Source organism: Cyprinus carpio, chromosome A13 (assembly GCF_018340385.1).
Source record: "Cyprinus carpio isolate SPL01 chromosome A13, ASM1834038v1, whole genome shotgun sequence".
NCBI lineage: Eukaryota > Metazoa > Chordata > Actinopteri > Cypriniformes > Cyprinidae > Cyprinus > Cyprinus carpio.
This window is the reverse complement of record NC_056584.1, coordinates 24,567,173-24,579,356: the sequence shown is the minus strand read 5'-3', so window position 1 is coordinate 24,579,356 and position 12,184 is coordinate 24,567,173. Positions and strand designations below refer to the sequence as shown.

At 36.0% G+C, this 12,184-nt stretch overlaps 1 protein-coding gene across 4 annotated transcripts in view; it reads left to right on the top strand.

Moving 5' to 3' along the window:
* LOC109108876 (AN1-type zinc finger protein 3-like) overlaps nt 1–12,184 on the top strand; it is a 36,007-nt gene that overhangs the window by 5,722 nt on the left and 18,101 nt on the right. For 2 of the 4 annotated variants that reach the window (XM_042769448.1, XM_042769447.1), the window contains exon 1: nt 6,457–6,811. The exons of 1 other annotated variant lie outside the window; for it this stretch is intronic. In XM_042769448.1, the coding sequence (XP_042625382.1) occupies nt 6,741–6,811 (71 nt within the window). In that variant the 5' untranslated portion in view covers nt 6,457–6,740. Of the gene's footprint in view, nt 1–6,456; nt 6,833–12,184 lie in introns of those variants that run through there. One more of the 4 variants, XM_042769449.1, reaches the window with a different exon arrangement.

The following is a 12,184-nucleotide window of genomic DNA, read 5'->3' as shown; positions in this document are numbered from 1 at the left end:
ATTTACGCGGCTTTGTTCTGGTTTGCCGGTTGCTCACGAATTTCCACAAATTCAATAACATATAGGCATTGTTTCTTTTCCTAAATCTTCACAGTCTAACCCTCTAATTTTGCAGGTTTATTTTATCTTTCACTTTTAATCACTTTTTTCGCATCTCTTACTGTGGTAAACACGGGAAGGGAAATTAAAGATTTCAAGAATTAAGAATTTGTTCGATTTATTAATTTGTTCCCTTATTTCACTTAAATCATGGGTTATTTAGGGAACAAAATTAATGAAACATGGACAGTTGCCACAAATTAATAAGTCATAGGAACGAATTATAACAAGTTGTAGGAATGAATAGACTACCTGTCCACTGTGTCCCGCAGCCCTGGAAAGCGCACGATATGAAACAGTTATCTGATGAAATGATTAGTTACTACATTTCTATAGCTTTTTATGTTGAAGAACTTTTATGTTATTTCTATTTTAATGTACTTTAAAGTTTAAATCACATTAAAAGCTTAATTTGTACATTGTGAATGAATGATGGTGCGTTTATATACGGTCTCCGTCACTCACAGCCGCTCGCACGTGTTGAGTGCGCATGAGCCGCACGCAGCCCAACATTAAATCGGTTAACCGACCATCGACAGCCTTAATCGATTGCATCTCTTATCGACAATTAATCGATCATCGATTAATCGTTGACATCCCTAAGAGTGGTGTTGATCCGCTGCAAGGCGTCTCCACGGCGAATGAAGGAGAATAAATCTGAGGATCCTATGGTGATATCCCCACTTATATATCCAGATGGTACCGCCCATTCTGGCTGGCTTCATCGCCATAGGTTCATTTTTGGCTTCAGTCATCGGATAAAAAGGAGTTTTCCCCCATAGCGTCTTAGCAGACGCAGTACGAGTGAAGTATCGATAGGTAACCTTGTATGTCCAAAACCACTACCACTTTCAGAAAATGTAAAAACAAAACAGAATAAAACAATAAATAAATAAAAAATTACTTATTAAACACAGCATCGTCAGAATTGGTTTTGTGGCTTATATGATAAAACACTTGCATGTGCCATTATAATATTAACATTTTAGGAAAATCAAGCTCAAATCGAGTTACAAGGTTATTGACCAGCGAATGATGGCAATATGTGTTTTGTCCGCTCAGATTTTTGTTGTTGAATACATTTGGTCAAAATCACATGATATAAAAGATAAAGCTTTATGCATTGTCTGGCTATATAAGTATGTTTGTTAGATATAGATGGAAGGTGATTGGTTTGTTTTTTGCTCTTTAAACACAAAAAACATTATCCTTTATAGACATGGTGTTTCTTGAGTAAAGAACATGCTGTACTTATTAAATCATCAGTTCTTTATTTACCCTTGCATTGCAAACAAGCAGAGATCTGTCTCCAGACTGTGCGTGGCACTTTCTGAATGGAGGTGGGGTGGAGTTATGAGGTTTAATTGACAGTTTGAGGGTCCAGTGGCTTTACAAGGTTTAGTCCCAACCTCTTTTGAATGCTTTTCATTGGTTAAATATTTTTAATACCCACAAACAGACATAAAGATGACCAATAGCATTGATTTAAAATAATACTAAGAATAACTAAATATAATAGAGATAAAAAGTTTTGATAATTTTCCACGGCACACTTGACAACCTGTCACTAGTGTGCCACAGCACAGGGGTTGGGAAACACTGCTGTAGACATTACATTACTGCAACAAGAGTCCAATCCTGTTATAACCAGATTAAGGTTCTTATAAAAGGATGCTTTCTGTTATCCTATCCACAGCCCTATAAACACTGAAACACTGTCACTAAAGCCCTCGCTCTTTCTTGAGAAGGAATTAAAGGATAAGAGAAGCACTCGTTTATGGAGAGACATGCACACATAAAGATTTCCCATGAAATCCATGGCTGTTTGTATCATCCCTCTTCTGAAATTGGCCCTCATGAATCAAACAGCTGTATTGACATGCAGAGTTTCTAGAGCAGCACATGTGCCACATTTTTGCTATAATAGCACTTAAGTTTTTTTTTTTATTATCTATTAAAGGGTTAGTTCACCCCAAAATGAAAATTATGTCATTAATTACTCACCCTCATATCGTTCCAAACCCGTAAGACCTTCGTTTATAATGAAAATTACAAATTAAGATATTTTGATGAAATCGGAGCGCTATCTGACCCTACATAGACAGCAACGCAACTGAAATGTCCATGTGTACATCATCATAAAACAGTAAATGTAGCATCAGTGGCTCAACTTCAGTTTTGCGATGCTATGAGAATAGCAAAACACTTTATCACCATTTTTCGGCAATTTATTCACCATTCTTCTCCCCTGAGTTACGTTTTCTGCATTTATAGAGTATTACAATGCTTACCCACGCTTTCCCCTAAGTGTAAACAACGCTTATTACGTTGATAAACACTAATTACGTCCAATACGTTCTTGGATACTATCCAAAAAGGCGGAAGACGTAACTCGGGGGAAAAGAATGGTTGAGTAAATTGTTATTTTAATATTTAATACTTTCGAAAAATACGTTATTGGTTACTATGGGGAAAGGAATGGTTTAGTATATTGTGTTTTACAGATGTATTTACTCCTATTCTGGACCTGGGAACATTTCAGTTGCATAGCTGTCTGTGGAGGGTCAGATTTCTCTTAGATTTTTTTAAAGATTTTCTTAATTTGTGTTCCGAAGATGAATGAAGGTCTTACGGGTTTGGAACGACATGAGGGTGAGTAATCAATGACATAATTTTCCTTTTGGGGTGAACTAACCCTTTAAGAATATCTGTCTGTGTGTCTGAACATTTAAAAAAAATAAAGGTTCTTCACTGACATTGATGGTTCCATGAAGTCCTGTTAGCGTTCATGCATTTTTTGCAGTGATGCCATGGAAGAACCATTTTTGGTTCCTCGAACCTTTTAGTGAACCGTTCTTAAAAGAACCATTTTTTATTTAGCGTTATCCACTTATGATCAGATCAGCAAAAACACATCTTAATACCAGGTGCAAACAAGGCCTTTGTGTGAAGAACTTTAAAAAAATCTAAAAAACCTTTTCCACTATAAAGAACTTTTTGTGCAATGGAAAGATTCTATGGATGTTAAAGGTTCTTCATGGAACCGTTGATGCCATTGAATCACAATCTTTCCATTCCACAAAAGGTTCTATATAGTGGACAAAGTTTCTTTAGACTATTAAAATGTTCTTAAAGGGGTCCAAGTATGCTCTTTTACAAGGTCTTGATTTTGTTTTGGGGGTGTACTAGAACAGGCTCTCATACTAAGTTGTTAGTGATAACACTTGTTGCCTTCTCTGGTGCAGCTCAACCAGGTCTTTCTGAGACTCCCATTGCGCTGTCGAGTTGGGTTTAGCTCTTCAGTTGTGTGTTGGTGTTATGGGGACAGCAATCACAAATCCCCTAAAATGCGCCTGTGAGTTTTGTGTAAATATTGTGTCAAAAGTCAAACGAGGTAAACATTTGTTGTAAGCCTTTGTTTGGAAAAAAGTAGATTTCTGATAAGAGATAAACGTTATCTCCTAGTTTGAAGGTCTGGACATTTTGATCTTTGATATCACTTTGCAGTCTTTTTTATGCTCAAAACAGCACCATTGTGTACGACTAACGAAAGCTTTAACAAATCGGTCCTTTTGAAAAGCATAATAACTTGTCCGCGTTTGAAAAAGCATAATAACACCCCTTTAACACTGAGAAAAAAATGGTTATTTTAAGAACTGTTCACTGAACAGTTGTTTGGGAAACCAAAAGTGGTTCATTTATGGCATTGCTGTAAACCCTCTCTTTGAAACCTTTTTTTTTAAAGAGTGCATATGTGAACCAGGAACTTTCCACTGTGTCCTAGAGTAAATCCCTTCATGCTAGTTTGCTTCAAGTGTGTATGTACCTGCGGTAGGTCTACTGAATTGCATTGCATCCACTGTGTATCACTCTGAAAGGATCATCTTTCAATGTAGCACTAAAAAAAAGCTTTTGACTGTACCTACCTTGATATAAAAGTTAAATGAGTTTATTTTGCTCAAAGGCCTTGTTCCAGTGTTTTTTATAAAGCATGAAAGTTCACCCATGTTCATCAGCAAAACCATGGCAGTTGTTTTTTTCCCCCTCTTCCAGGCACCTTGAGTTTCTGTCTCTCTTTTTTTTTTATTGCACATCAATGCATCTACAAGGTCCCGCTGCACCGCACCTCTTGATTTTCCCCATGAAATAATCAAACCTCCTTTGAGAGTGTCGCCTTTATAGTCTCTCTCCAGGCAGGAAACAACACGGAGAGTAAAGGGGGATTTCTATCGCTGCAAAAAGTTGAAAAGTTGATGTGAACTCTTGTAATCCTTCATGAATATGTGTATCAATCAGATGTTTTTTCTCCTGAGTGACTGTTCGGTGTTTATGTGCGACTTAAGTGTAATGAAACATTGTGAAAGAAAGCGAATCTGTGTTACTCTTGACGCACTCAAGCTACATTATAGCTCTGTCATCTTTGAAAGAGTTTCTCATTAATTCCTAAAGTTCTTTAGGAGGGGAATGAAATGAGGGGAACATTGTCTTTGAAGTTGTGTGGAGCATCTCAGGAGACCTGGAGGCCTCAGGCTGGTCTTAGCTAGTGATGAGGGAGATGTTGTTTTGAAAGGGAATCGTTCCACCCTCCACTCATGTTCAGCTATCACATAAATGCACAGCACACGCTGATAAAGAAAGGATCACTTGCTCCAGTGTTTGGTAGGTCATGATACAGTGACTGCATTTGATTTACACATTCTGTAGACAGTTTAGAGTCCCTGAGTATTTGCAACACATCAGTGTAATACAGTAACATACTGTAGGTTGTAATTGTGTTATTATTGATTACAATTTCTGTTAGCCACAATGATTTGATATATTGATATGTTATGTTATTTTTTTTTTTTTTTTTTTTTTTCTGTTTCATGAATTATGCTCTTGCTGCCATTGGGGCATGTTGTCAAAAAATAAATTTTTACATGTTGTAATTGTATTATTAGAATTAATTAAAATTTCAGTTTTTGCTGTTTGCTAATTATGGTCTTTATTATGCAACTTTTTATTTCTTGGGTGACATGCTTATTAAGAAATTGTGCTTTTTGAAAATATATGCTTAAGAAATTGATTTTTATTATTATTTTTTAAAACAAAAACGAAGAAATATTCACTGTTCATCTATCCAGTACCGCCGCTCCCTATACGCAGAGTACGCAGTTTGCGTAGGGCACCAACTCCCAGGGGGTGCACCATCCCAGTTGCTTAAAAAAAAAAAAAAAAAAAAACTTATGTTCTATATTAATATTAACATATGCATATACAGAAATACAATATAAACATGAACATAAATACATAATTATATAAAAAAACGCATTTTACGGTTAAGAAAATACTGCTCACTTAGTAAAATAGATTCCATTGCTATTTATACTTTCAAATTGCTGTTGATTTTTGATTCAATTTATTATTGTTTATTTTGATATTTAATCTTTTAAAATGTTTTATTTAATGTGTGTAATTTGTTTATTTTTTATTTTTTGCTGTAGAGCCACAATTTTAATTTGTAAATAATACAATTTATTTATTAACATTTATGTTTTATTAAAGTTCTATTTTGACCATTATAGTAGTAGTTTTTTTCCCATAATATTTGGGGGAGGGGGCACAACAATACAATTCTGCTTAGGGCACCCATTTGGCCAGCAGTGGCCCTGTATCTATCTATCTGTCTGTCTGTCTGTCTGTCCTTTACAACTTTATAAACCTTGAAGTATTTAAAGTCCATTAAGCATGTGTAACATTCAAACTCAAAGCATCCTTGAGACTTTCAGGTGAGCCAACAACAGACTGACGCACCTTCCTTTTCTAGTTTTAATTCTTGAAGTGTGTAAACAAAAATAGTTTTGTACCCTGAATATTTTCAACACAATAACTTCTAAAAAGGTTCATATATAATATAAGTTTTTATACAGTTCAATCACTGTAATCCCACCCTTCCGAGAGAGAAAGAGACAAAACTGTATGGCCTTGAGACAGCGTGTTGTCAATGTGATATTCAATGTCATGTATTTGAAGTGTTATTTTATTATTTTAATATAATTGTTGTATTTTGCTTCAATATGCGTTGTAGTCAAGGCTACCGTGTGTAGGGGTCTGCAGCAGGTCTTGTACTTAGCTTTAAAGCACAAATCCCCTTTACAAACAAGGAATACAGCTTGGAACGTTCCAATTTCTTTTTTGGGGGTACAGTGGATCGCTAAAACTGTATTAACGTGATGTTAATATATATGGTCGAACACGTAAACATCATATTATGTATTTATCTTTTTAACAACAAGATTTTATGCAAATATAAGCAAAACCGGAATGTTGTCGTTTAAATGATTTTTTACTTAGGATTAACAAAACCCTATTCAAGATTTGGTATCTTCCACTCGCCAGCTGATCGGCCTCGACTCCCGGTGCGGTCCGTCGGACTGTACGCGGCCGTTAATTTCTTGAATTTTGTCTAAATTACGTCGGATTCATAGTAACGGCCGCTCGTGTCCGCATCTTTCACTTCTTACGCTGCGTTTTAAGCTCGGGGATTTCGGTGTAAAGCGTTTTTGATTAAACGTCGAACCGAGGAATTCCCGCAAAAGCTTTAGGCCGCGAGCGGATCCCCGGTGTTTCCCGCAGAACCCTGCCGCCTTCACATCGCCACCATGGGGGACACAGGAAGCGAGCGCAGCAAGCCGCCTAGTATTCCTCCCCGCTGCCCTTGTGGATTTTGGGGGTAAGATGATTAATTTTACACGTGAGTATACCTGTGCGCCGAATTAGATGTGGATACGGCGAGAAATGTGAATGAAATGTGAAGTGTTTGTTGTTCATTGTTGTAGGCCGATGGATGGGGGTGGGGAACAACCACTCCTGTTTTTCACATCCACAGCTGCTGTTTTCCCTCGAACACGCATAAGACACATACATCCATCAAACACACATTTGCATTTAAAAGTCCAGGCTCATCTAAAGCACATTTGGGCGATTTGGTGGTTTTTAACGAGCTTTGTGAGCTGGACTGACAGATCACTCATTTCCTCCTGTCCTCTATCACAATCATTGGCTATGTTTGAATGCCTTATCTTCACAGCTTTTTTGGCATTATAGATTGCATAATGTTCGTTTTGTATCCAGAAAACGTATTGAACGTTTTTAGCATAGACGTTTGCAGATTTTCTTTGTGGCATCGTTTTATTTTATTTTATTTTTTTGGCTGTATTTAAAATCTAGCGTCTTGCCTTCTTAGACAATATTTTGAGCATTAAAGGTGGCAATAATTTTTGGATTGTATTTCAGAACCTACATTTTGGGTAAGCTGCCTCCCTAGACAGGTTTTTATGGCATCACTGTTGACATTATGATGCATTTCAAAACATTGTGTGTTGGCTTCCTAGACCAGGGGCTTTCAATCTTTTATATGCTACAATCCTAGAATAAAAAAGCAGCTTTCTCTTGTGTGTGTGTGTGTAAAAGATCAAGTTTATATTGTGAATCATTAATGTTTATATATATATATATATATATATATATATATATATATATAATAATTTTAATTTTTTTTTTTTTTTTTTTTTTTTTTTTTTTTTTTTTGGAAATTTGCATTGCATTACACAATTTTCCTACTGGATGATTTATTCATTTTAGCAATATTTGTATTATTTTTTTTTTTGTATTTAATTTATTTTAATAATTTTTATTTGAATTTATTATTTTAGAATGCATTTTTAACACAGTGTTTTTGTAAAATTTTCCACAGACCCCTAGCACTCCCTTGCGGCCCCTTTGGGTTCCCTTTGCCCTAGTTTGAAAACTCTTGTCCTAGACAACATTTTGGGATTTTTTCCTTCTTTTTTTGGGACATTCTTCTTACCTAGACAGCATTTTGAACATTTGATGCACAATTCTGATGCCTTAAAATTAGGGCTGCATGATTAATCGCGATTATCATGCCCATTTTGTCAGTAAAGCCGGTCTGTGATTAGTAGTAAATTTCCATCACCTAATTTCAGGTGGAGCAGTATTTTCTACACAGTGCCGTAGTTCTCTGACAAGCTATGCAAAATCGCTTTCATAATCGCAGACAATGTAATCCTAGGATTATGAAATCATTCGCGAAAATGACAGCTGTTTGTGTATTTTCTCAGTGAACTACGGCACTGTGTAGTAAATTCTGCTCCATCGGACGGCACGTGAAAATACCACATTTAATAACATGTTTTTACTCAACTCACTTCATAATGTCAGTCGAGGTTTTGTAATAAATCCTTCTGTGAGATGATGTGGCTTCTTAAACAGAATAATTAAGGCACACAATATTTCTTTGTATTGTAAGCAGTGATAAAGGCTATGTCGATTAGCATTTCATTATAGATATACTTTATTTTGATGAAAATTATAATAATAAGAACTTCGATAAACCATATATTCCCGTAGTCGTGTGTTTATTAGTCACGTTGAATCAATGAAAGCAGTTAAATCTTCTGTTTATTCAGCTGCAGTGATAGGCATTTCCTGGATTTCTTCTTCGGGGCATATTTGGATTTTCCGCGTGAGGGTGCCCTCTGGCCTTCGGATGGAGATTTACTGCTGATCACAGAACTGTGCATCACTGAAAGACACGCATGACAATCGCAGCTTCTGCCTAATCGTGATTTATCACCTTTGTGATTTAATTTGGATTAATTGTGCAGCCCTACTTAAAATGCTGTTTAGGTAGGCACCTCCCTAGGTTTTGAGACACAGTCATCAAAGGCTAATGACAGATTGCCTTTTTCTTGAGTGACACATCAGTCAGGGCACTTCTTCAAGCACGTGTCAGGCTCACAGGTGCAGTCATTTGACACTCCTTGCTGTCTGTGCTCCAAACAAATGCACCAGATCTGGGCAAGACAGACCTCTGACAGGTGATCATTCCACAGCTTTTTATTAGCCATTTGTCCATTTGTTTTCATTAAAAAAATTAGATGATAAAGCAAAGGTTGGATCAAATGCTTATGCAACACCAGTAATTGTTGCTTTGCTCGTGTATCAAGTGATTTAATCACATAAAGCCCCTCTCACTTTACCCCGTAACTAAACTATTATAAAATAGGCTTAATCTGCCTTTTTTATTTTGTAAATTAGATTGTAAATCTGTTGATGGTGTCTTTGATTTGTTAGGTCAGGGTTTCACAAATGGAGATTTAGGGAACTGAATGTGATAGAAATGCCTGCTAAATCTACGTACTTTTTTTCAAAATTGATTAATCAATGGAGGATTGGTCACATTTTTCAACTTGTCATCCAGCAACCAATTAGAAGACCATTTTGGTCCACACATTCCAACAAAGAAAGGTTCATTGAACTAGTGTTGTGAGTTTGGGGTGAGACTACCTGTTTGCAGCTAGTGGCAAAAAATGGCAGAATGCAGTGTCATGCTTTATTGCAATAGTATATTAATGACCCAGATGAGTGCTGTCATTGTGGTTTGTTCATTTTCTGGAATGAAGTCAAGGTTTACTTCAAGGTGTGAGTGTACATGGGTGTGTGTATTTTGGTGGATTTAAAATGATGACACGTGATGAATAATCTACAAATTGGTCTTTTCATCTTTGTCATGATCACTAACTATAGTCATTTTCAGCTCTCTGCTTTATGTGTCATGTTTGTGTGACTGAAAGACTCCAATAGATTGTAGCAGTGGTTTTTGGATTTTGGACTCTGTATTCAAGTGACACAGTTGCTGTCATTGAAGATGCACATGAGATTTGAAACATAGCAGACGTTAACATAGCACATCATATCTGGCTTTTGATAGCGCTGTGCAGTCCTTCTCTATTCTGATTCCTTGACTGTTTTTCCCTTTCAGATTTTGACTTTAACATATTGACTGGTTGCTTTGTGCAGAGATATATTAAATAATACAGTAAATGTCCTTAAAGAGGTGTATGTTGAATCAGCCTTGTAATGTCAAAGTCCCAGTTTTCCTTTCACTGTGATTCTTATTTTTTAAATAACTGCCAGCTCCAAAGAAAAAAAAAAGTATGATAAAGTCCACTTGACTGAAGGCGTACAGTAGTTTTATGTGATCAAGATCTCATTATTTGCATTATTCAGCAGCTCTCCTTTTGTGCTCATGGAAAAATAAAATCATATGGGTTGGGAATGAATGAATGAGGGTTAGTAAATCATGATTTGTAAAATCAAGTTTGATTAATTTGTCATTCAGTTAAAGCTGTCCATTTTTGTCCGTCATTGCTTTCTGCATTGTTTATTTTGCAAAAACTGTATGTTGGTAGATGATGTTTTACTGTTTATTGGTGCATTTAAATGACCATGATTAATCCACATTCTTGTGTTTGTTTAGTATAAAACTTTGTTGAAGCATTAAACATTTTTAGTTTACAAATGGTTAAAATAGCTGTTTGTTTTGCAAAATCATTTAAGCCATTTTAGACCAAATCCCTATTTGAATTTTAAATACATTAAAAAGATAGTAACCCAACCTTATAAACAGTTAAGCATTTCCTTTGTTTTCTGAATTTCCAGATTTTACTCAGATGGTCAAAAGATTTCCCACAGCCCCTGTTACATAAATACTTTTCTTATCAATTTCCTCCATGCTTTATTTCTCTGGGTACTTTGATGCATCAGTATAAACTTTTACCTGTTTATATCTGGTTTTAGTTTGAAAGGATTAATGTGGACTAAATTGTAGTTCACTTAAAATACTAATGGCATGCAACCTGTTGCATGTGTAAGAGCAGTTTCAGAACATGAGTGGTTCTTCCCTCAATCTTGTGTAGACTTGCCCAACTGGTGTTGAATGGCACAAGCAAATGCAGCTCTGTTTTGATAACCAGTGTCAAGAAAAATTGTGCACCTACTTGAATTGTAAAACAACCGCACATCCTTGCTAATATGTCAAGATTAAACCAACGGCTATGAAGTATCTGATGTAAGTAACGTGAGTAAACTCAGCCCATCCTTAGTGCAGTAGGTTATCTGAAGATGTGGTTAACTACTAGACCGGATACAAGTAAAGACAGTAGTTAGGAAACAAAACAGGTTGCTGCGTTGATTCAAAACCTCATCTTTTGCTTCAGAAATTGTAGTCTATTCTGAATTGATTTGCTTTATAAAATGTAATTCTCAGATAGAGTAATTTTAAGGATGTCTGAGTAGGGGTATAAAATCTTTTATTAAAGGGATAGTTCACCCAAAATGGTAAATTCTGCCATCATGACATTTACAGACCCTAAAGTTGTTCCAAACCTGTTTGAGTTCCTTTCCTTTGCTCAACAATAAAAGAAGATATTTTGAAGAATGTTTAACCAAACAGTTGCTGGTCCCCATTGACTTCCATATGATGAAAAAAAAAAAAAAAAACTCAATGCAAGTCAATGGGGACCATTAACTATTTGATTACATTCTTCAAAATATCTTCTTTTGTGTTCAGCAGAAAAAAATAAAATGGTATGTGATGAACTATCTTTTTAATGTAATTGTAAGTCAGGGTTACATTGTATGTCATATTATAGTTATTTTGCTGGAAAATTAAAGGGGTCATATGACGCAGTTGAAATTTTTCCTTTCTCTTTCGAGTGTTACAAGCTGTTGGTGCATAAAGAAGATCTGTAAAGTTGCAAAAACTAAACCACATGTCTACGTCACAATGTGGGAAGATTAGCATAACGCCGCCCAAATATTCACGCAAAGAAAGAAGGTGTAACTTATTCTCGCTGTTGCCATGTCGTGGAGACACTGTGTGTTTCCTTGTGAAAACAAAACTACTTTGTTTGGACTTCCAAAAGAGGACACAACTAGAAATCAGTGGTTAAGTTGTATTTACAACACTGTTCCAGTTCAACCCAAATATTCAGATGTGTGCAGCGCATTTTACGGAGAACGAGGACTGTTTCCTGTGAGAGTAACCTACAGTGCCGGTGTCTATTTCTATAAAGTGGGGCAATTACAACTTTGCAACGACAGTCTGGTGCTTCTGACTCACAGCCTGCAAGTACGTTTTCATATGTAAAGAATTTGCCACTGATGATTCAAACGCAAGTTTTGAGAAGTGTAGAGCTTGTTGTTTGTCGTTTCTCCGATCACAAATGCAAACATGCTT